The following is a 26,095-nucleotide window of genomic DNA, read 5'->3' on the forward strand; positions in this document are numbered from 1 at the left end:
GGTAACACAGCTGGGAATATTTGGTTTTAATTTGGCTTTTATCAGGGTTTATTCTTTTGTATTTTTGTACTGTGTATTTTTGTATTTTGGGTATATTATTTGTTTTAATATGCTGTGAACCGCCCTGAGTCCTATGGGAGAAGGGCGGTATATAAATTAAAATAATAAATAAATAAATAAATAAATAAATAAATAAATAAATAAATAGTCCTCAACTTGAGCCCAAGATTTCTGTTGCTAAGTTGTTAAGTGAGATTTGCTCCATTTTACGGCCTTTCTTGCCACGGTTGTTAAGTGAATCAGTGCGATTGTTAAGTTAGTCACACAGTTGTTAAGTGAATCTGGCTTCCCCATGGACTTAGTTTGTCAGAAGGTCGCAAAAGGGGATCACATGACCCCAGGACACGGCAATCGTCATAAATATGAGTCAGTTGCCAAGCGTCTGAATTTTGATCACGTGACCCTGGGGATGCTGCAATGGTCAAAAGTGTGAAAAAAGGTCATGTCACTTTTTTAGTGCCATAAATCTGAACGGTCACTAACTGAACTATTGTAAGTTGAGGACTATATTGTATAGGGGTGTACAGGGTGTTTCACAGCTGTCTAGTACAGTGTTTTTCAACCTGTGAACAGTAAGCTGGGTAGACTTTAACTCGAGTTGAGTTGAAGTCCACATAGCTTAAAAGTTGCCAAGGTGGAGAAATGCTGTTCTAGCACAAGTAAATTTACCGGTATGTGGCCTCTATGTGGTGGCTCTCATTGGGATCTCATCCAGGCAGACGGGATTTCAATTTCCACTTTCCCAGCTAGAAGAGTCTTTGTTTTGCAAAATTGGCTTATTTGGGTACAATGCTGCTGTCAACACACACTGAGATATGATTTAATGTAGGCTGTGCATGTAGCAACTCAAGGCTGCTAAGAAAATAATAGAACAATAGAATTCTTTATTGGCCAAATATGACTGGACATACACAAGGAATTTGTCTCTGGTGCATAAGCTCTCAGTGTACATACGAGCAACAAGGGATAATCATAACCATAATCATAAAATGCAATCATCATAAATCATAGACACAACATCAGTGAGAGTCATGGGATATTAAAGCAATCAACGTAAATCAAAATAGCATACTAAAAAGCAATCAACATAAATCATGAGATACAACAGTAAGTTATAGTCATAAGAATCTGAGGAAATAGGTAATAGGACAGATGACAAGGATAATAAGTAATACAGCCTTACTAAGTGGTTTGACATCCCAGGGCATAGACAGTGTTGTGGGAATTAGTTGTTTAATAGAGAGATAGCATGGGGGGAAAATTGTCTTTGTTTCTGGTTGTTTTGGTGTGCAATGCCCTGTAGCAGGGGTCTTCAAACTTGGCAACTTTAAGACTTGTGGACTTCAACTCCCAGAATTCTTCAGCCAGCCCTGGCTGGCTGAGGAATTCTGGGAGTTGAAATCCACAAGTCTTAAAGTTGCCAAGTTTGAAGACCCCTGCCCTATAGTGTCGTCTTGAGGAAAGAAGCTGGAAGAGTTTATGTCCAGGATGTGAGGGGTCTGTAGATATTTCCACAGCCCTCTTTCAGGTTTGTGCATTATATAGGTCTTCAGTGGAAGGCAGGCTGGTTGCAATTATTTTTTATGCAGTCCTAACTGTCCATTGAACTCTGTGTCTGTCTTGTTTGGTTGCTGTGTCAACCCAGACAGTTATAGAGGTGCAAATTCCTTTGAAGAACTGTATCGGGGCAGACTGAGCTTTCTGTGTTGGCGCAGGAAGAACCTTCTTTGTTGCGCTTTTTTGATGACGTTTTTGATGTTAGGTGTCCATGTTAAGTCCTGAGATATTATAGAACTTAGAACAGGGGTCTTCAAACTTGGCCCTTTTATGACTTGTGGACTTCAACTCCCAGAATTCCTCAGCCAGGCATGCTGGCTGAGGAATTCTGGGAGTTGAAGTCCACAAGTCATAAAAGGACCAAGTTTGAAGACCCCTGACCTAGAAACTTGAAGGCCTCTACTCTTGATACTGTGTTGTCTGGTATTGTAAGAGGTGATAGAATTGGGCAGCTTCTCCTAAAATCTATCATCTCTTTTGAGGTTATTCAGTTCAAGATTGTTCTGACTGCACCACAGAGCCAGTTGTTCAACTTCCTGTCTGTATGCACATTCGTCATCTTGAATGAGACCATTGACTGTTGTATCATTTGCAAACTTCAGTACTTTAACAGAGGGATCTTTTGAGATGCAGTTGTTGGTATATATCAGGGGTCTTCCTGGCTGAGGAATTCTGGGAGTTGAAGTCCACAAGTCATAAAAGGGCCAAGTTTGAAGACCCCTGGTATATATAGAGAAAGGAGTAATGGAGAGAGCACACGCTTATGATCCACTTACAAAGTGTGGTCAGACACAGCTAGCTGAGTCAGTTTAGTGAGAAGAATAGAATGATGGTATTGAATGCTGAGCTGAAGTCTACAAAAAGGACCCTTGCATAGGTCCTTGGAGATTCAAGGTGTTGTAAGATCAGTGGTGGGATTCAAATATGTGAACAACCAGTTCTCTGTGTTGATGCCGCTTCCGGAAGTGCATTCTGGGCCTGAGCAATAAAAAATTAGCTACCGGTTCTGCCGTACTGGTGCAAACTAGCTGAATCCCACCACTGTGTAAGATGTAGTGTAGTGCCATATAAACAGCTTCATCTGTTGATCTATTTCATGGGTGTCAAACTCAATTTCATTGAGGGCTGCATCAGCATTGTGGTTGCCTGGGGGTGTGTGTGTGGCCAGGGTGGGAGCAACCTACTGGGTGGGCGTAGATGGAGTGGGTGTGGCCTACTGGGTGGACGTGGCCAGCTCTACATCATTCGCGTCAAGGGTGCCTGTGGGGGCCTGGGCAGGAGTAGGACAGATCTGAGGGTCTCTGACAGAAGGGGGTGGGACCGGGGTAAGTGCCAAGGCATCGTCCATTTCTTCATTCCTCACAAAGGGTGATACCTCCCCAGCATGCAACCAGGGGGCAAGGCCGACACTGCAAGGATCGGTCCTTTGCTGTTTCTAGACGGCCTTGTGGAGCTAAGACTGAATGCGTTTCAGCATAGATGGCCACCACAAAATTGTACATTGGCTCCTGGCCAGCCAGGGCCAAGGCAGCGGGGGCAGTTCCCTCACTGTTTCCAGGATGGCTTCATGGGCCACATGAATCCACTTCACGGGCCGCATCCGGCCCCCGGGCCTTGTGTTTGACATGTCTGATCTATTTGATCGGTAGGTGAATTGCAAAGGGTCTAACAGTGGATCCATGATGGTTTTCAGGTGGGCCAGCACTAGCCTTTCAAAGGTTTTCATAATTATGGATGTCAGAACATCCGGTCTGTAGTTGTTCAGCTCCTGGATGGAGGGTTTCTTTGGAATTATAGTAGAACATTTGAAGCAAGAAGGAACATAACACATCCAGAAAAAGTTGCTGGCTGTTTGGCACCAACAACAGCAGTGTATTCTAGGTTTCAATTCTAGGTGAAGTATTTAGCAAACATAAATGCTTGGCTATTATAAAATGTTACCTCTGTATGTAACTTCAGTCCTAATATAGCGGTACCTCAGTAATCCTCCTTAATTTGTTCTGGGAGGCGCGATGAGCACCAAAAACAATGAGTAACAAACAATTTTTTCTCCACAAGGAATAATGTAGTGAGTCACAAGGCAGCCGACACTGACAAGTTCTAGCTCAGGGGTCTTCAAACTTGGCCCTTTTATGACTTGTGGACTTCAACTCCCAGAATTCCTCAGCCAGGCAAGCTGGCTGAGGAATTCTGAGAGTTGAAGTCCACAAGTCATAAAAGGGCCAAGTTTGAAGACCCCTATTCTAGCTTGTGCATTGAGTACCATACAAATGATGAGTACCAGAACAAACTTTTCACTTGAAAATGCACTGAATACCAAATTCAATGACTTTCAAAGCAGTTGAGTACCAAGATACCAGTGTAATTAAAATGTGATCACCTGCACAGTGGTGTAATTCAGGGCTCTCCGACCTTGGCAACTTTAAGACTTCAATTAATTCTGGTTTAATCAACAGGCCAGGCTGAGATAAACTGAATGCAGCAAATAAGTCCAGCTTCCATATTTGAGGTTAGAAGAACCTTGTTGTTAAGTTACTGAATTTATAAACATGTACATATTATTGATAATTTTTAATGTGTCCATAATTTTTGATACAAGCAGTTGGGAGGACGCTTATCTCTTATAGTGACAATGAAATCCTACCACTTACTACTTTAGCTTGACTTAGAATGGATTTTACCTTATTTCAAGCAAAGCGACAACAATAGAATAGTATTTGGGCTTACTGTATATACCACCCTATAGTGCTTTACAGCACTCTCTGGGCAGTTTACAATGTTGAAGCATTATTTGCATATTGTCCTCAACAATCTGGGTCCTCATTTTACCAAGCTCAGAAGGATGGAAGGCTGAGTCAACCTTAAGCTCCATTAGGATTAAACTCCAGGCTGTGGGCAGAGTTTGCATGCAACACTGCCTTCTAACCTCTGCGCCACCATCTTATTCCAACTATCCGTTGAGATAATAGCTAGGCACTTCTGTTGTTTGGCAATAACCAATGTGGCCTCTAAAAGTAAAAATAGCCCAAGTTCTTTATTTTGTGATTTATTTTTCTGGTCTCTATCGGAACCATGACATATAGAAAGCAAACCTAACTTTGGAGAAAATTCAGATTTTTCTTTAGTTACGCATGACATTTCATTTAATACCTTTTCCCAAAAATCTGATTTTTATTTCACATCCACCAACGGTTTTTAGCCTTGAGGCAGTGGGACTCCCTCTGAAGGCCATCTGCTGAGACATGACTGGGCTTCCTTCTCTTCTTCACTTTAATTCGCAATAGAGATGAAAAGGACCTTGGAGGTCATCTAGTCCAACCCTCTGCTCAAACAGGAGACCCTACACCATTTCGGACAAGTGGCTGTCCAATCTCTTCTTAAAAACCTCCAATGATGAAGCACCCACAACTTCTGGAGGCAGGTTGTTCCACTGATTAATTGTTCTGACTGTCAGGAAATTTCTCCTTAGTTCTAGGTTGCTTCTCTCTGATTAGTTTCCATCCGTTGTTTCTTGTCTTGCCTTCTGGTGCTTTGGAAAATAAGTTGACCCCCTCTTCTTTATGGCAGCCCCTTAAATACTGGAACACTGCTATCATGTCCCCCCTAGTCCTTCTTTTCTCTAGACTGGCCATACCCAAATCCTGCAAGCATTCTTCATATGTTTTAGTTTCCAGACCTTTAATCATCTTACTTGGTCTTCTCTGAACTTTTTCCCAACATCCAGTTCTGATGGACTAGATGGGAGAGGAGGCAGATCCAACAGAACAATTGTTGCTTCCAATGTTCTCCGGTGGTTTACAGTTCCACCACCATGTTGCTGGATATTTAGTAAGATTCATCTAAGATTCTTATTGGGATAGCTAGGTGAAGGTCATCGTGGCTTTGCTATCAGGCAGGATTCAGATTTGGATTTCTTCAACCAACTTTATCAAATTCTTAACTGTTAACGCAAACTAACTAATGCTGTTCTGTCCCAGCCCACGTGAGTCCTTGTTATGCTCACAAAGAGAAACCCCTCTTCCAAGAAACAGGCAGGAACTGCAAGAAAAAAACAATCCCTTTTATTCTCACAGACCTGAGTCAGTGTCCAAGGCAAACAAACACAGTTCACAGAAACTCGATCCTCAACACGAACGCTTGCCTTTGGCAACCAGCACCTCCCATACCTTCCCTTTTATTATGCAGCCAAGGCGTGGCTTCCTAATGCCTTCTCCTTTGCCTTTGAAGCCGCCCCATTGCATGCCTCTGTCCTACTCTCTTTTCTTGCCGGCGTTTTCGTGCATCCTGGATATCTCCCAGCTGTGATTCATCACTGTCCAACTCAGATTCCCAGCACAGCTGTGTCTCAGCTGAGTGCGAGTAGAGAGGCCAGGCTCCTCGTCCGACTGTGAGTCTTGGAGCTCCTCAGAGCCTTCCTCCGACTCTGATGTCACTCCAGGCCCCTCCTCCTCCTCCTCTGATTCCTCAGACTCAGCTGCCGGATCCGCCGGCTGGTCAGGAATCACAACAAATGCAAACCTAGGTTGCATTAATAGAGGGATAGAATCAAGATCACGTGAAGTACTAGTACCACTTTGAAAAGTAAGACTATATCTGGAATACTGCATCCAGTTTTGGCCACCATATTATAAAAAAGAAGTAGAGACTCTAGAGTGCAGAGAAGAGCAACAAAGATGATTGGAGGGTGGAGGCTAAACATATAAAGAATGGTTGCAGGAATTGGGTACATCTAGTGAAAAGAAGGATTAGGGGTGACATGATAGCAGTGTACCAATATTTGAGGGGCTGCCACAAAGAAGAGGGGATCAACCTATTCTCTGAAGCACCAGAAGATAAGAAACAATGGATGGAAACTAATCAAGGAGAAAAGCTACCTAGAATGAAGGAGAAATTAGGAATGGCTTGCCTTCAAAAATTGTGGGTGCCTCATCACTGGAGGCTTTTAAGAAGAGACTGGACAGCTACTTGTCTGGAATGGTATACGGTCTCCTGCCTGAGCAGGGAGTTGGACTAGAAGACCTCTAAGGTCCCTTCCAATTCTGTTATTTTGTTCTGTTCTGTCCTGACTTGCTAAAATGGGTTAAAAATGAACCATACTTGCCCCAACGACATCAAGCCCATAGCCTGCTTATTAAATCATCCATCTATTTACACAATGCACTGAACCATAAATTAACCAAATAGGACACATACTGTAAAACGCCAAACTATCAGAAACTAACCAACATTCAAGCTGACCACACTTAATGCATTGTAAAAATGTTGCTGCCAACAATTTGCTGACTTGGTTAAAGCTGCTGTATGAAATCAACCAACTCCAAGTGTGGCTTACGCAGCAGCTAAGCCAAGAGGTATCTGTTGGATTTTGAATTGTGTAAACCCGGACAACTATGGTCTGTTCAATAAACCACAGAGAAGCAAGCTGTCATTCAACTGTATCTACATTCCTGCTATTGCTCTGAAGAGGCTGTTGGGCACATAAACAGCACATAAACAGCAAAATCAGCACCTCCAATTTACCCTAGGACAGGTTCTCCTGCTTGAGCAGGGGGCTGGACTAGAAGACCTCCAAAGTCTCTTACTATTCTATTATTCTATTCTATTCTATTCTATTCTATTCTATTCTATTCTATTCTATTCTATTCCATTCTTCATTAAACGAAGACCAGGGGTAGGCAACCTTGGCTCTTTTATGACTCGTGGACTTCAACTCCCAGAATTCCTGAGCATGGCTGGCTCAGGAATTCTGGGAGTTGAAGTCCACGAGTCATAAAAGAGCCACGGTTGCTTACCCCTGAACTAAACATACCCAATTCCAGCAACCGTTCTTTGTATGTTTTAGCCTCCAGTCCTTTAATCAGGTTTGTTAACTATACTAATTGCACAATATAAGAAGGATGCTGAGAAGCTGGAAAGGTTGCAGAGAAAAGCTGCAAGGGTGAGGAGCAGTTTGGAGACCCTATGAAGAACCATGGAAAGAGTTGGGGTCTGTTTAACCTAAAGAAGAGAAGGCAAAAGGGAGACATGATCTCAGTCTCCCACTCTTTGAAGGGATGTCACAGGATGGGAGGAGTTGATTTATTCTTTATACAAGCAGTTCTGAATTTACGACCATTTATTTAACAACCGTTTGAAGTTATGAAAGCGCTGGAAAAATATTACTTATGACTGGTTCTTGCATCTGTAACTGACGTAGCATCTCCACAGCCATGTACTCAAAATTCAGGCGCTTGGCAACTGACATGACGGTTGCAGCATCCCAGCATTACCTCATCCCCATTTGTGACCATCCTTGGGGGCTCCTGATAAAGTCAATGGGGGGAGCTGGATTCATTTAATGACCACAGCAAAAAAGGTCGTAAAACTGTGTCCAACTCACTCAACGACCACATTGCTTAGTGATGGAAGTTCCAGCCCCAAATGCTGATTTCCAGCAAAAAAAAATACTGATATATTTAACAACCACTGCATCCACTTAAAAACTGCCACAAAAAAAAGTCAAAAAATTGGGTCTGGTCACATGATGCCTCCACCTACCATCATCATATGACCGTAATTCTGGGCTCAGTTACGGTCATAATATGTACATTTAAAAACGGCACATGTAAAAAAGTCAACAAGTTTGGATTCAAATACACACACAATTCAGATGAATGTAAAGATTAATGTAAAACTGAAACCAGAAATGTTCCTTTTAGGTCTGATGGATAAAATGCACATAACTTTGTTTTTATATGTGATAACAGCAGCAAGAGTTTTACATGTCACCAGAGCCCTGGTGGTGCAGTGGTTAAATGAGGTACATATGTTGTATATAGTATGTTTAGGTGTGTGTCATGTATGTTTCATTTTGAGAGCGGGCAACTAAATTTCATTTTTGATGTGTGCCATTGTGCCCACAGTAAAAAACATGACAATAAAGGGCATCTTATCTTATCTTATCTTATCTTATCTTATCTTATCTTATCTTATCTTATCGTCTTATCTTATCTTATCTTATCTGGTTCGATCCTGAGTTTGACTCAGCTTTCCATCTCTCTGAGGTTGATAAACTGAAGACCCAGTTTGTTGGGGGTTAATATGCAAATAATGCCTACAATGTAAACGGCCCAGAGAGTGATGTAAAGCACTATGGGGCAGTATATAAGCCTAATTGCTATTGCTAAATGCTATATGTATAATGGTGGAAAGCTTCAACATTACTTACAGTGGAGGAATGGATGTTGAAATTGATGGGGCTGGCTGAGATGATGAAATTGATAGCTTTGATTAGAGAACAAATATTGATACCTTTTAATATTGATTGGAAACCCCTTTTGGACTTTATGTGTGAAACAAAAAATAAATAAAATTATAATGCATGGATCTGACGATTAGAAAAAAATAGTAGATAATAATAATAATAATAATAATAATAATAATAATAATAATAATAATAATAATAATAATAATAATAATAGTAAAGTTGGAAGGGACCTTGAAGGTCATCTAGTCCAACCCCCTGCTCAGGCAGGAAACCCTATACCATTTCGGACAAATGGTTGTCCAGTCTCTTCTTAAAAACTTCCAGTGTTGGAGCATTCACCGCTNCCTCTGTTAATGCAGCCTAGCACTGTGTTGGCCTTTTTGGCAGCTGCAGCACACGGCTGGCTCCTATTTAGGTGATTGTCCACTAGGACTCCGAGGTCCCTCTCACAGTTACTACTATTGAGCAAGGTGCCACCTATGCTGTACTTGTGCAATTGGTTTTTCTTGCCTAAATGTAGAACCTTGCTTTTATCACCATTGAATTTCATTTTGTTAGATAGTGCCCAGTGTTCAAGTCTGTCCAGATCCTTCTGTATCTTAAGATAATAATAGAAAAATAGAAAAATAATAGAAAAAAAATGAAAGTTATAACTTTAGAGTAAGAAAGAGGTCAGCTTTTCTCTTAACGATTCATTTTTATTAGTTTTTAATCTTTCTGGTTTAAAAAACGTCATGCTGGCCACACGACCGTGGAAACGTCTTCGGACAGCGCTGGCTCAATGGCCTTGAAATGGAGATGAGCAGCGCCCCCTAGAGTTGGCAACGACTAGCGGAGTAAAATCTGCACAGACTCCTTTACCTCACCTTTTTAAAAAAATAAAATAAAACAAAGCAAATAAAAAGATACAGAGAGTGGTATCCACCAGAAGATGTCACTCTTTCCAAGGTGAACAGAGGAAAGCATAATAATTCTGCAAAACCAGGAACATTTTGCTGCAATAGCTCCAAATACATAAACAATTGGCGCTCTGGAGAGAAGTTCCCTGAGGATGGGTTTCAGCACGAGTCCAAAAGCTCAGAGGATTAAAACTCTAGTCCCAGTGATCAACCCAGATTGGATCCTGCAACACTATCCTGAGACATACCCAATCCCTGCAACCATTCTTCGTTCGTTTTAGCTCAGGGGTCTTCAAACTTGGCCCTTTTATGACTTGTGGACTTCAACTCCCAGAATTCCTCATCCAGGCCCGCTGGCTGAGGAATTCTGGGAGTTGAAGTCCACAAATCATAAAAGGGCCAAGTTTGAAGACCCCTGTATTTAGCCCCTGGTCCCCTAATTCAGTAAATATATTCAGTAATATATTTATATGTATGGCTAAGGGTTCATTTCTTTTCTGTGCATGGCACAACAGTCTTTTACAAGTGATTTTAATGTAGCATTTTATTTTATTATATATTTATTTTATTTATTTGTTAAATAAAGGTTATTTATTAAACAGAAGTTGTGGATGCTTCATTACTGGAGGTTTTTAAGAAGAGATTGGACAGCTACCGTGCTAGTCTCAAATTGTATATGCTTGAGCAGGAGACTGGACTAGAAGACCTCCAAGGTCCCTTCCAGCTCTATTCTGATTGATTGATTGAAATTTATTTGCCACCTATCTTGCTAGGTGGCTTACAGCAATAAAAAGGACGGCAAGAAAAGGAGTGTAAACAGAAGTAAAATAATAGAACAACGAGATAAACAATGTAAAGTGACACAATGAGAATACACCAATATGATAACCCAAAAGATGGATGGGTGGACAGCAGAGAGCAAGGGGGAGGGAGGGGGACGCTGCCATCAATCCAGCAGCCATCTCCCACATTTGGGCCCCAGGCCAACCAGCAGAGCCAGGTCTTCAGGCTCTTGGGGAAAGATGGTAAAGCGGTGGCAGATCTTATTTTACATGATAAGATGTTCCAAAGGGCAGATTTTCAATCTTTTGTGAAATATTCTGAAGTTCAGAGCACAATACTAAAAAAAAGGAAATCCCCCCCCCTTTATTACAATGATCCCTTCGGGGGCCAAACAATGGGAAAGCAATATATATATTTTTAATAAGTATTGAGGGCTACAAGGTGGGCAATCTTCAGGATCTGATTTACTGGCCAGTTTGGGGGAAGTTTGACAGCTCCTTGTCAGTATCCCTGGAGTGATTGTTATTGTTAGGCAAACAGCCAGGGAAGACCCTTGTTAAAAGAGATGTTGAGATATTGGGGGGAGGGGTATCCCTGATTAAGGATAGACTGTTGGGGATTCTCAGTTTGTTAATATGTTGTGATTTTCTTCCTAGACTGCCCTAGGGTTCTACTTGAGCTGGTCTGTCCGTGTGTGTCTCTGTGATTCCTAGGGTCTGCCTGGAGAAGTCCCTGCAGTTTTCTTCGCAGCTTGGCAACATTTCAAAAGTGATTTGCCATTGCCTATTTCTTAGGGCTGAGAGGCTGTGACTGGCTCAAGGTCATCCAGGTGGCTCAACTAGAATTCAGCGTCCTGGTTTCTAGCCCAGTGCTTTAACCACTAGAGCAGTGATGGCGAACCTTTTAGAGACTGAGTGCCCAAAACCTGGCCCCGCCCCCATTCTCCCCCCTGCTCTGCCCCCACCCCATCCCCTGCCCCGCCTGCCCACAGGGCCACTTACCGCCTCCAGGGCCCGCCGCAGATCGCCCAGGCAGCCCAGCAGTGCCATGGCGGCCACGCCCTCTGCCCACGCCCTGCAGCATCAACTGTGCGCGATGGGGCATGAAAGCAGAGTCTTGTCTATGCTGCCTGGCTGCCATGTCCTTGGCTGTGCTGCTTCGCGTGGGCCATACTCGGGGGTGACTCTCCTCCAGGGGGGCTGCTGGTGAGGAAGGGGTCACGGGGGAGGCGAGGCTGGGGCAATGGCATGTGTGCCCACAGAGAGGGCTCCGAGTGCCACCTCTGGTACGCGTGCCATAGATTCGCCACCACTGCACTAGAGGGTCAATTTGGATTTGATAGGATTAGCAAAGTCAGGGGATGGGTTTGAGTCTGGTCACTTCCAAAAGACAGGGAGGAAAAATTATTTTTCCCACCACAGATCTGTTATCAGCTGCCTAGAGTGGTCAATAAGCAAGCAGTTTTACAATTTTAAATGATCAATAAACATCAATAAATACTGGGCAGAATTCCTGGTTTGCAAAGATATAATTGATGCTCTTGAGTTGTAGGGGGAAGAGCTGTTTTAGTGTATGGTGGCAAAAAAATCAGGAGGGCTCTGATATTTATATTTAATATATACTGCAAACTGTTCCAAGGGATACACAAATAAGGTGCTACCCAAGTCCTCCTTTTTTTTTTGGTCACCATAGATCAATATGGCTCTCCTCTGGCTTTTCCAGCTAACAATTTTTATTAAAAAGCATAAACAGATAACAAATATTTGTTCTGAACTGACAGATCTAGTGTGGCCCTGCTAGTGATTTCTAGGTTTATTCTCAAAAAATAGCCCATGTAAACAGGCAAAGTTGAAACAACAGATAATGCAGTTCTGATTTGATCCTCGTTTGAACATTCTGCTAAGCCCTCAGGTGATTGGTTTAATTTCACATATGTTGATGGAGATTCTCAGTGATCCAAGTCATGGCAGTCCCAAAGGTGCTTTTTCAAGAGGCAACTGGACTTCAGCTAAAGAAACTTCTTGGATGAGGAGCAAAACGTCTTCAAAGAAAAACAAGAAAGTCCAGTTGCCTCGTGAAAAAAAGCACTTTTGGGATTCACATAAGTTGTACAGTTGTTGTTGTTAATTGCGAAGTCATGTCTGACCCATCGCGACCCCATGGACAACGTTCCTCCAGGTCTTCCTGTCCTCTACCATCTTCTGGAGTCCATTTAAGTTCACGCCTACTGCTTCAGTGACTCCATCCAGCCACCTCATTCTCTGTCGTCCCCTTCTTCTATTGCCCTCAATCTTTCCCAGCATTAGGCCCTTCTCCAGTGAGTCCTTCCTCCTCATTAGGATGTTGTACAGTAGACCAGGATTTATAGCTGTTCGCAAAACCAGTCACTGTGGTTTACGCCACGAATCGTGATTAAACAATAGCAACGCACAACACGTTTGCAAACTCAAATTCCTCGGGGAGAAAAATGCAACATCTCTCTCTCTCCTTCCCCCCCCCCCCCCCCCCCCCCCCCCCCCCCCCCCCCCCCAATCTGGACGTTCTGCGAGTGCAAACTATCTTTCTGGCAAGCAACTTTGCACCACCTGCTCAAAAGAAAAGCGCCAGCTTCCCAGAGCGTCCCCTTCCCAGCCTAGCTCCCCAACGTTCCAAAACCAAGCCGGAACCTATCGTGGAGGGGGGGATGGCCGAACAGGAACAGCCTCCTCTTCCGCTCCCTGGCGGGGCCGCTCTAGCCTTCCGACCTCGCGATCCGGCCGCCGAGCTAGCGCCTGCGCGCTGCCGCCGAGTCCTCTCCCGCCCGGTCTCCCCCCTCCCCCCTCTCTCTTTCTCCTTCTGCTTAGCCGAAGCGGCGGCGGCGGGTCGCGGCTGAGGCGAGGCGAGGCGAAGCCAGGCGGGCGCGGGCCGGGGCCTCCTCCAGCTATGGACCTGGAGGCGTCCGACGAGACGGGCTCCGCTGGAGGGGCCGAAGCGGGAGCCGGAGCCGTCACCCCCGAGGCGGGCGGCTGGGGGGCGCCGCCGGACTCGGCGGCAGGAGGAGGTGAGCGGAGTGAGCGGCCCCATCTCCCCCCCCCGCCCGGGTCCTGGGGAGGGGGCCCCCGGGGTCTCCTCCTCGCGCGAGCAGGGGAGGGGGCTCGTCCTTCGTCGTCCGGGGAGACGTCCCTTCCCCCCCCCGCGATGCGCTCGGCTGCCCGGCCCCACCTGGTCGCCCTTCCCGGTCCGGGCTGCTTCCTCCCGCCCCCCCCCCCGGGGTGGAAGAGCATCCGAGGATGCCGAGGCCCTTCAGGAGCCCTTGGGCGGCTGGGGCTGAACGTGGGGAAGGATGCCAATCCTTTCCTGCATTGTTTTGCCCAAGTCTGACCCTGATCGTGAGTGCAAAAACCGCGTGTGTGGGGGGGGGAGGCGGCATCATGGTTTGTTGTTGCTCCTGTTTACTGAGGGAGACGATGACTAGGTCGATGTTGGGGGAAAAGAGGGTCTGGATCTTGGGCTGTCGTCCGCAGAGGCGCTGATGGCCCAATTCGGGCTGATTAATATCTGCTGAAGGATGATGGGGACGGGGGGGGGGGGGGGGGAGACTGGTTTACTGATAGTGATAAATAGTAGAATTTGAATTGGAAGTGAAGGTTTAAAGTAGCCCTGTTTGCCTTGATATTAGAATGAATATATATATATATATGTATGTATGTATGTGTGTATACATACATACATATATATATATTTCAAAATTTGGATTGCTAACAAAGAATTAAGGGAGAACTGGAAAAAAAAAGATTCCTTTCTCCCATATTTGGGCCGACAGGGTGCACCAAACTCAAGATATATATATATATATATATCTCCGGCGACTTGAGCCTGCTTAACGCCCCTAGTTGGGGGGCTGCAAGGCAAAAGATATTGTAAAAAGTAGAACTGCAGTATAGCAGTTAAAATGCCAAGGTGTAATCAATCAGACTGGTCTGTCTGAAAAACTATATATATGTTTTCGTAGATTTTCACGGGTACAGGTATGCAGGTCTTGGCGTATTCGGGTCTTTTCCCGTGTAAGATTGAGAGTATCTTGGTGACGTTTCCATGAGGTCCCACTTGTCATCTTCAGGCTGGGGTCCCAGCCTGAAGATGACGAGTGGGACCTTGTCGAAACGTCGCCAAGATACTCTCAATCTTACATGGGAAAAGACCCGAATATGCCAAGACCTGCATGCATATTTTCGTAGATTTTCATGGGTACAGGTATGCAGGTCTTGGCGTATTCGGGTACACACACACACACACACACATACATACATACAGGAATCTTGGGGAGGAGTAATCCTAAAGGTTGTTTAATGATATGACATTTATTGATACAGGTTACCTGTCGGCTGTTAGTACAGGCGGTCCTCGACTGAAAACTGTTTTAGTGACCATTCAAAGTTACAACAGCACTGAAAAATCTGACTTATGACTGTTTTTCATACTTAGGACCATTGTGGCATCCCTGTGGTCACATGATCAAAATTCAGGCGCTTGGCGACTGACTCATATTTATGACGGTTGCAGTGTCCCTAGGTTGTGTGACCCCCTTTTGAGACCTTCTGACAAGCAAAGTCACTGGGGAAGCCACATTCACTTAACAGCCATGTTACTAACTTAACAACTGCAGTGATTCACTTAACAACTGTGGCAAGAAAGGTCATAAAATGGGGCACAACTCACTTAACAAATGTCTCAACAACAAAAATGTTGAGCTCAATTGTGGTCCTAAGTCGAGGACTACCTGTAATATTATGACATGTATTGATACTGGTCAGCTGTTAGTAAATCAACCAACTACCAACTGTATTATTAATACTGTTAACATTCACATCAGAACCAGTATTTGTTTAGAGGACATGGTGGGAGATCTATGCTGGGAGGCTGAAAAATAACCACGGAGTCCTCAGTATACAATTTCGTGCCTTGGTGTGGATAGCCGACATTGAAATATGTGGATTGGGGTACAATAATGGATTTAGGGGTGAAACCAAGAAGGGTTAAAAGTATAGGTTTTCTGTTATTAGGAAAAGCATTTTTGATGTGTTGGCTGGGTTATGCACACTAGTATCATCCTTATAGCATTACACGCAGTCCGTGACCATAGTTGAACCCAAAATTTCTGTTGCTATGTGAGACATTTGTTAAGTGAGTTTTGCCCCTTTTCTTGCCACAGTTCTTAAGTGAATCACTGCAGTTGTTAAGTTGGTAACACAGTTGTTAAGTGAATCTGGCTCCCCCATTGACTTTGCTTATCAGACGGTCGCAGAAGGGAAGCACATGACCCCAGGACAGTGCAACCGTCATAAATACGAGTCAATTGCCAAGCAGCCGAATTTTGATCACGTGACCAAGGGGATGCTGTAACACTTGTAAGTGTGAAAAATGGTCATAAGTCACTTTTTTTTCAGAGCCATTGTAATTTCAAATGGACATTAAATGAACTGGTGTAAGTTGAGGACTATCTGTATAGTTTAGGGTCAGCAGTATATTGTAGAGTGACCAGAGAAGAGCATAAAGGGATAATACAGATTTATAGTACATAAGTTCATAGGATGAGATAATTGGGTGTGGAATGGAAAAAAAAATCAGGATGGAGACCCTGAGAGTAACTTGAGTTAATGCTGCTGATGTATAAGAATGAAAAGTTGGGGAAAGTACATTTACAATAGGATGCAGCAGGCAGATTTGTAGGAGAGGAACTGGATGGGGAATATGTAAAATTATTTGGCAGAGATCGGGGATTTTAAGGAGAGGCTGAAAGAGTGGGGGAGAAACCAGGTGTGGGAGGACTAGAGGGCAGTGAAGCAGGGGTATGGGGCTGGAAAAGTGATTTGGGGGGTTTACACCAAATAATGGGTGCTCTGGGAGAGCGAACAAAGGCCTTGGAAGCAGGTAAAAGATAGGAAATGTAATTTTGGGGGAGAAATCTTGGTGGTCTTGAGAGAAGTAACTTTAGAGAAGGAGGGATGGAGGAGGAGGAAGAGGCAGGGGTGGAGAAAGTCTAGTGGGAGATAGAGATTGTGTGCAAAAGGACTTACTCTGCAGTTTTATGAATTGAAAAGAGGACAGCTTTGTCACCAGGATGGAGGCAGAAGCGAGAAAATTGGTCAACTGCAAGCAATATTGTTTGTGGGAAGGTGGACAGGAGACCCTTAGTAGCATGAAAGGGATATGGCATAGTTTGACATAATCTGGACATAATCCAGACCTTTCTCATCACTCTGACCCTCATGTATGAATTAACTTTGGGCTTTAGTCTTCACCCTCTCTCCCCCCTCCAGAAAAACCCTTGGTTTAAATAGGATCTTTCACCATACCCTCCCAAGGATGTTTCTCCCACTTTTATCTTTTGAGACTTTTCTTTTTAAAATTGAGAACACCTGCTTGTTCTTTCTTCACCCTCCCCCCAGGGAACGTTGTCACCCCCTTCCCCATCCTAGAATTCAGATAGGATGTGTGTTTCAGCATATAAATTAGTTAAAATTAATTGTGTGAGGATTGGAAACGCGCTGCCTCTTTTGCTTTCCAGTGGATGTCATCTTCGGTGACTCTTTAAACTTCCTATTTTTTTTTTTTTTAAAAAAAAATCTTGGTTGGAAGGGGAAGTAATTTTTAATCACTTTTCTGTTACAGCAATGCATCTATTTCAGAATGCTGTCAGTGGTACAGGAAACTGCACCCCGCTCTCGCAATTAAAAACTGTGTAAAAATTTAAAACTTACCCCTTTTTTTTAACATGAGTCATTTGCTGTGCCCCTGGCATGTGATAAAGAGCCTGGATAAACAAAGGTTGTTTTCCACTCTTCCCCTTCACATTGTGAAGCTGGGATTCACAATGTGTTCCTGATGATAAGGTACCAAGGGCTGCAATTTGTCCTAGATGGGTTAATTTGTGCCTATGTTGCCAGACTTCTGTCTGCATTCAGGAATGTCCTCATGACTCTCACCTTAAAGATTCATGACCAAATTTGAATTCACAGTCTTAAAGGCAACATTGAATTTTGGATGATGGGGATGAGGCATGACTCTGAATATTTGGCCAAATTTGCAATGGTCTGTCTGCCCCTGTAGGTTAGGCTTGATATCCTTAGTCATAGATTAAGAATACTAAGCCACAGAATACTAAGCCGTAATATAGTGTGTTTTGTTCTGGTTGGCTTCGTTTATTTTACATTTTTCTAATCCCGCCTCTATTATTTTTATAAATAACTCAAATTTGTTAGATTTGTATCTCAATTTTGCACTCAAAAGGATCTCAGATTGGCATACATATTCCTCCTCTTGTTTTTCCCTACAGCCACGGACCGGTGAGGTAGACTGAGAGAGAATGATTGCTCCAGAGTCTTCCCGTAAGCTCTATAGTCAAGACTCAAGACTAATTAATAAAAAAATATTAACTAATACCTTTAACCCAGGAGTTTCTCATTGCTGAAACAGCGTTTCTGGCTGGGGAATTCTGGGAGTTGAAGTCCACAAGTCTTAAAGTTGCCAAGTTTGAAGACCCCCCCTGATGTAGACTAATACCTTAACTACACTTCAGGTTTAGTCTGAAGTATGAACCCCGATGTTGATATTTTAAACGCCTGTAATGTTGTTGTAAATCAGGCATTATGGGTGTGTGGGTGTGTGTGTGTAAATAAATGTCAGGTAGATTTTAAAGCACATTTACCAACCGTCTTGACATAATTGCTGCATGGCGTTGTCTCCTATGTCTTTTTTCTTTCTTTCTGGGTTCTGTAAAGCTTGTAGCATATTTGTTTCATGTATATTTAATACAGCTGGGAGTGAAGTTTAAAGAGAATGATCCTTGATCGCTCTTGATGTGGATTCCAAGTAAGATACAAGACAGAATTAACAAGCTTGTTTTTCACACATGCAGGTTCTCCCCCACCCCAGCCCATGTAGTGGTTAAAGTGATCTTGCTGTTGGCTTGGTCATAACCTGAAGAGGGGGGGGTACTAGATGAGGCTGTTGGCGCGATGTCTCTTAAATCCTTTGTGGCAGGTGCATTACTAGAAGGGATTTTAAAAATCTCATCAGTATGCAAAGGAATGTGAGCTGGGCTGAACTGTATTATTGTGGCTGGATTGTACCAGGGTTTTTAAGTACCATGTGATAAAAATCCCCTCTCATCTTGGTACACGGCTTCTCCTTTACTAGCCTGTTCAGAGTGCAGAAGTCCCATCAGAAACGCAATGGACTGGCAAAGGAGAAAAACAGCAGTAATTCTGCCCACTCCACTTCTAGCCTGAAAAAAAAAAACACCAGGCTTTACAGAGTAAAACATTTTGCAAGCTATTCACTTGTGGGAAATAAGGCTTCCTTAGAAGGAAACTCAGAGCTTGATTTGTCTACATGTGTGGTGCAACATGTGTGGTTGGTTTTGTACCAGTTTGGATTGATCATCGAATCTTTCCTGATATTCCAGTTACCCACAGGATTCTGGCTCTTGTAAACGCCCAATCAGGCTACAGTTCACGTGAGGGCTACTTTCATCTCCTGAAAATCCTGGTATATATTTTTTAAAAATATTAAGATTCTAGTCCAGTGATGGCGAACCTTTCAGCGACCAAGGGCCCAAACTGCAACCCAAAACCCACTTATTTATCGCCGGGTGCCAGGTGGGCGTGACCCACTGGGTGGGCATGGCTGTGGTGGTCATGGCAGACTGGTGGGTGTGGCCAAAGTGGGCATGATCACCTCGATGTTGCTCGTGGGGAGGGACGCCTGTGGGGGCCGGGCAGGGTTGGGGGAGATCCAGGGGGTCTCTGGCAGGTGGGGCGGTGGGCAGGAGGCTTGTCCTGCAGGATGAGGCGAGGCAGGGCGGCAGTGCCATTGTCACAGGGCAAGGCGAGGCAGGGGCCGGGGCGGCTGCTACCTGACACCATCAGCCCCCGCACACAGAGGCCAGCGAGCGCATGGGTACTGAGATGCATCTGGCCATGTGGGACCTCAGTGAGTTAGCGGGTGGCTGGTTGAAGAGGGACAGTTGCCATCTCCAAGGCGTGGCGCGTGTGCCCACAGAGAGGGCTCTGAGTGCCGCCTCTGGCACGCGTGCCATAGGTTCGCCACCACTGTTCTAATCCTTATGATTGCTAAGCTAGTCCCAGCAGGGCATTGGCAGTACCTGGTAAAATCTGGGCAATGGACCACATTCTCCAATCTTGCCCAATTTCCTGACAAGTAAACTAGCCTGTTATACCTTGCATAGCTTTTTATTTTCTCCCCAACCTCACACAGAATATTAGAAAAATAGGGGACATTTATATGAAATGAGAGATGGAAACAACGTATTGACCTCCATGCATATATGGAGTCAGTTGATGGTTTTGTTTGGTTTTCTTTCTGTGCATAATTTGGATTGCCTATGTAAGAATTTATTTTTTAAAAAAAACAACACCCCACAATGTAGTTATATAAAAAGCTATAAGCACAAGCTTTGTAGCCACGAATTCTGTTAATCTAGCGGCATTTTTGTGAGAAAGCCTGTTGTAGAATGGCTGATTTTGTTTCCTTTCTTCTGGAAGGTGCTTAAGCAATGTTGGATATGTTTGTGTGTGTTGCGGAGAAAGAGAAAAGCTGCACATAGCCATTTTGGGAACAACACACCCTGCTTTGGCTTGCAGCATGGCTCAGGGCTACAAAGCAAGTTGGGAAGATATGCATAGAAACTTCTTTGTCCTGAGCAAAGTATACTGAAATGGGGGGGGGATGTGGGACAAGGAAGGGAGGGGGTGCTAGAGGAATAGTTGGGGAGGGGGCTTTATAGAAAAAGTGGCCAGGATTTCATCATTGCTGCCAAACTTGGAAGAAATTTGTGAGGCTGTTTGGTTTGTGAGACTGAGTGGTAGTTCATAGCCCAAGTCAAATACAGGTTGTCCTTGACTCACAATCACAGCTGAACCCCAAATTTCTGCTGCTAAGTGAGCTTTGCCCTGTTTTACAACCTTTCTTGACACAGTTGTTAAGTGAATCACTGCAGCTGTTAAGTGAGCAACAGGGTTGTTAAGTGAATCTGGTGATCCCCATTGTCTTTGCTTGCCAGAAGGTCGCAAAAGGGGATCAGGACCCCCCAGGACATTGCAACCGTCATAAATATGAGTCGGTTGCCAAGTGCCTGAATCTTGATCACATGACCCTGGGGATGCTTCAGCCTTCGTAAGTGTGGGAAAAACTGTCACAAGTCACTTTTTTCAGCGCCGTTGTAACTTTGAATGGTCACTAAATGAATTGTCAAGGACTTCTTATACACGACATCAAATCACAGAGGCAAACTATGGTTTGGAATGGAATTAGAAGTGAAGTGAGCGCAAAGCACAGCTTGTACAATACTGTCATTTTAAAGTGAGCTTGCAGGTCACGAGTTAAGTTCGTTATGCTTCGGTGCGATGTCAGAATTGGTAAACCTTTGTTTGTTTTTTGCTCTTGCTTCAAGCAAAAAGTGCTGTATGAGACACGCAGCTGTGAAAGCCGGAGGGAAGCTCTAAAACACATTTTGACTTCTAAATCTTGGTTCATATAAGTCACAGCTTGGCGTGCAGTCTGAACTGAACAGTGATTCAGATAAGATTAAGTCACCGAAGCCTGATGCATACATAACATAAAACCATAAACTTTGATTTCCAAACCACGGTGGCTGGATCTCCCCATTATGGTAAGCCAAAACAAAACCAACACATTATGGGTTTAATGCCTGTGGCACAAGGCAGCAGAAGGCTAAGTTGCTGTCTGTCTCACAAAGAGCTGTAAAAGAGGGCTTGTCCACTTAACATGCACGCAGTATTAGGGATTCCCTTCCACTGTAGCCATGCAGGGTTTTTAGCTCATAAATAATGAGGTTTTAAGGAAAGATTTGAAGGCATTAGGAATAACGCAAACTGACACTGTATCTGCATCCCAGGGAAAATCAAGGCTGAAGGGGGAGCAAGCTTATATGTCACATAATGCTGGATGATAATATGATTTGTTTGGGTTTGACCTAGGCCAAATTTGCAAGGCAAGCTAAATAAAAAAAATCTTGTGTAGTGTGAGGCTACAGAGAGACAATTTGGTGTGATAGTTCAGGCATCAAGCTAGAAACCAGTGTGAATTCTAGCCTTGCCTTAGGCATGAGACTAGTTGAGTGACACACACACTGCCCTAGAGGGGAGGCAGTACAGGTAACTTAACTTCCAACCATTTGTTTAGCACAGTGATGGCAAACCTTTTAGAGACCGAGTGCCCAAACTGCAACCCAAAACCCACTTATATATCGCCGGGTGCCAGGTGGGTATGGCCCACTCGGCAGGTGCAGCTAGTGGGCTGGGCAGACTGGGTGGGCGTGGCCACTGGATGGGTGTGGCTGCAGTAGTCATGGCAGATTGGGTGGGCATGGCCGGGGTGGGCGTGGCCACCTTGATGTTGCTTATGGGGAGGGACACCTGTGGGAGCCGGGCAGGGTTGGGGGAGATACAGGGGGTCTCTGGCGGGTGGGATGGTGGGCTCCCCAATGGCGGCTCCAGGTTGGCTGGCCTTAGGCCAGTGATGGCGAACTTTTAGAGACCACGTGTGCTGGGGCGATGGCATGTGCCTACAGAGAGGGCTCCGCGTGCCGCCTCTGGCACGCGTGCCATAGGTTCGCCACCACTGGTTTAGCAACTGTTCGAAGTTGCAAAACTGACTTATGACCGGCCCCTTACTTAAGACCATTGCAGCATCCCCAAAGTTACATGATCGGAATCCGGGCCCTTGGCAACCAGCACATATTTACGACGGTTCCAGCCTCCCAGGGTGATGGGATTGCCATTTGCAACCTTACCAGCCAGCTTCTGAACAAGCAAAGTCAATGGGCTAGGCCGAATTCGCTTAATGACTGCGCGATTTACTGAACGACTGCAGTAACTCCCTTAACAACCATGGTTTAAAAAAAAAAAGTTGTAAAATCGGGCATGACTCCCTTAACAATTATCTTGCTTAGCAGCAGAAGTTCTGATCTCCGTTGTGGTTGTAAGTCGAGGTAGTAAGTTGAGCAGTCTTGAACTTGGTTAGATGCTGTAAATATACTGCTGGGCTGTGGAGTTAGAAGTGAGGTTCCCCTTAGACTAGAGGTCCCCAACCTTTTGGGCACCAGGGACCGGTTCCGTGGAGAGAGGTTTTTCCACGGACTGGAGGGTGCGTGGTTTCGTGTGCTGCCTGTACCCCACAGATGGGGCTTTGCTTGTTTGTGCGGCCCGGTTGCTGGGATGCCGCAGCCCGGTGCCGGTCCACAGCTGGGGATTGGGGACCCCTGCCTTGGATCATAAAGAGCCGCTAGCAAAGAATGTCATCTGGTCCCCTAGGATAGGATGTTGGGAGCAACACTGAGGTAATTCTCAACTTATAATGGTTCATTTAGCGATCATTTGAAGTGAAAAAAATGACTTGAGCGTTTCTCACACTTATAACTGTTGCAGCATCCCCCTGGTCACGTGATCAAAAATCAGATGCTTGGCAACCGGTTCCTATTTATGACGGTTACAGTGACTTTCTGACACAAAGTCAAAGGGGAGAGCCAGATTCACTTAACAACCTAACAACTGCAGTAATTCACTTAACAACTGTGGCAAGAAAGGTCGTAAAATGGGGCAAAACTCACTTAACAACTGTCTTGCTTAGCAACAGAAATTTTTGGATGTTAAGCAAGCCAAGAAATTAAAAGACATTTACTCCTGGGGAGGAAAGCTATGGCAAATCTAGACAGCATACTAAAAAGCAGAGACATCACCCTGCCAACAAAAGTGCGTATAGTCAAGGCCATGGTTTTCCCAGCTGCAATGTACGGCTTTGAAAGCTGGACCATAAGAAAGGCTGAGCGCCAAAGAATTGAGGCCTTTGAACTCTGGTGCTGGAGAAGACTCCTGCGAGTCCCCTGGACTGCAAGGCCATCAAACCGGTCAGTCCTAGAGGAGATCAACCCCGAAGGCCAGATCCTGAAGTTGAAACTCAAGGACTTTGGCCACCTAATGAGAAGGAAGGACTCCCTGGAGAAGAGCCTAATGCTGGGAAAGATGGAGGGCAATAGAAGAAGAAGGGGACGACAGAGAATGAGGTGGCTGGATGGAGTCACTGAAGCAGTAGGCGTGAGCTTCAATGGACCCCAGAAGATGGTAGAGGACAGGAAGGCCTGGAGGAACGTTGTCCATGGGGTCGCAATGCGTTGGACACAACTTCGCAACTAACAACAAAGCAAGCCCCCTGGCGATCTTACACTTTTCCAAGCTCTCCTGTTTTTCCTGCCACGAAAGAGAGCAGTTGGTCACACAAAAGGAAAATTCAATCTTGAAAGAGCCCTGAAGGTGAGGTACGCAACCAAGCAACCAATCCTCCTCCACACAGATATACCCCCCCCCCTCACAAACACCAAAGCAGGGTTAAGGTTGTGGGAAGGCGGCTTTGGGGGGGGGAGGGAGGGAGGGAGGGGGCTGGTTTGTCACTTGTGAGGAGGTGGGAGCTCCGCTTCGGTCTCTTTGAATGCCACCCATTTTGTTTTGAATGTTCACTGCCACTTAGCTGCCCTGCGTGCCAGCCGTAGGGAGTGTGTAATTAAGGCCCGCCAACAAAGAGACTGCCTAAGTAGGCAGACAGCAAAAGGCACAGATGGTGCAATGTTGAGCAGCTATTTCTCTGCTTTGTCCTGGGAAGCGCAATATCGACTGCTCAGGCACGGGGAGCTTAGTGGATGTGGGAACTGGAATACGTTGCTCCTCTGATCTCTGCACATCCAAGGTTTAACCGTATGCTTCAGTTCAGTATTCAGGTGTTTGTCTAGAGCAGTGGTTCTCAACCTTTTTAATGCCGTGACCCCAACCGGTCGTAAGTCGAGGACTAAACCGGTCGTAAGTCGAGGACTAAACCGGTCGTAAGTCGAGGACTACCCAACCGGTCGTAAGTCGAGGACTTTCCCTGCCCGGGAGCGCCGCGCATGCGTGGTTCCGCCCCCTGCGCCGGCCGAGGCGTAGCTGGCAAGCGGCAGAGACGGAGCAGGCCGACCACCAGCTGGCCCAGCCCAAGGGAGGTAAGGCACCCGCCAGAAAAGGGGGAAAAAAATGGCGGACAAAAAAAATGGTGGACAGCCTTGCTTGGCAACCCCCGTTAAATGGTCGATCGACCCCAAATGGGGTCCCGACCCAAAGGTTGAGAACCACTGGTCTAGAGACCACGGGTGTCTTGTGGACTGCTGGCTGGGGAATTCTGGGAATTGAAGTCCAGAAGGCTTAAAAGTTGCCAAAGCTGGACACGTCTGATCTGGACCTCTCTCCCTGCTTATCAGCAGTAGTGTCCATGCACTACTCTCCTAAACTATCATAATAAGAGTTGGTTTGGGTTTCACTTAATGTATTGTGTGAGACTGTCCAATTGGAGCTTATTCAATAAACTGCAAATCGGTCAAGAATGGCGTAACACAGCGATCCCTAATCCCCAGCCATGGACTGGTACTGGTGTCCGCGGGCCTCCAGGAACCAGGCCACGCAAGCGAACAAAATCCCATCTGCACACATGTGGGATCCTGGCAGCACACAAAACCCCTCCTTTTCCCCCCCACATGATCCGTGGAAAAAACACCTTCCACGGACCCAGTCCCTGATGCGCAAAAGGTTGGGGGCTGCTGGCATAACATGATGGGTGATCCTAGTTATCCTTTCTTCTAGTTTGATTTATTGATTGCATTTCTATGACTGCCCAACTCACAGTTGTGACTCTGGGTGGTAGAGCAATAGTGGGGTCTTCAAACCTGGCCCTTTTATGACTTGTGGACTTCAACTCCCAGAATTCCTCAGCCAGGCACGCTGGCTGAGGAATTCTGGGAGTTGAAGTCCATAAATCATAAAAGGGCCAAGTTTGAAGACCCCTGAGCAATAGCAATAGCACTTAGACTTATATACCGCTTCATAGTGTTTTACAGCATTCTCTAAGCAGTTTACAGAGTCAGTATATTGTCCCTAATAATCTGGGTCCTCATTTTACCGACCTTGGAAGGATGGAAGGCTGAGTCGACCTTGAGCCGGTCAGGGTCAAACTCTTGGCAGTTGGCAGAATTAGCTTGCAATACTGCATTCTAACCACTGGGCCACCACGGCTCTTACACAATCAGTAGTAAAAAACCCCCAATATACAGGTAGTCCTCGACTTATGATTATTCATTTAGCGACTGTTTGAAATTACAGCAGCACTGTAATTTCAAAAAAAGTGACATAAGTTCTCATACTTACACTCATCTCAATAACCCCATAATCAAGTGATCAAAATTCGGGTGAACTTAACTTGAAAGAATGGCAGAGAGATTTGAATCGTTTTATTTGGGAAGGCAAGAAAGCACGTGTTAAATTCAAGATTATTCAAGATGTTAGAGAACGTGGAGGACTTAAAGCTCCAAATTTGACACTTTACTATGATTCTTGTGCATTGACTTGGATGACTGACTGGATTAATTTATCTAATAAGAGAATTTTGAACTTGGAAGGATGGGACTTGTACTTTGGGTGGCATGCTTATCTTTTTATGCAAAAAAAGATTG

General features: G+C 45.0%; 1 protein-coding gene across 1 annotated transcript in view; it reads left to right on the forward strand.

Annotated features, from left to right (window-relative positions):
- Positions 1–13,467: 13,467 nt before the first annotated feature.
- PIP5K1C (phosphatidylinositol-4-phosphate 5-kinase type 1 gamma) overlaps positions 13,468–26,095 on the forward strand; it is a 75,023-nt gene continuing 62,395 nt past the window's right edge. The window contains exon 1 of the mRNA XM_015810682.1: positions 13,468–13,585. Within this exon, the coding sequence (XP_015666168.1) occupies positions 13,468–13,585 (118 nt within the window). The remainder of the gene's footprint in view (positions 13,586–26,095) is intronic.

The sequence above is a fragment of the Protobothrops mucrosquamatus genome, unplaced genomic scaffold (genome assembly GCF_001527695.2).
Source record: "Protobothrops mucrosquamatus isolate PMUCROS unplaced genomic scaffold, P.Mucros_1.0 scaffold14, whole genome shotgun sequence".
Classification (NCBI taxonomy): domain Eukaryota; kingdom Metazoa; phylum Chordata; class Lepidosauria; order Squamata; family Viperidae; genus Protobothrops; species Protobothrops mucrosquamatus.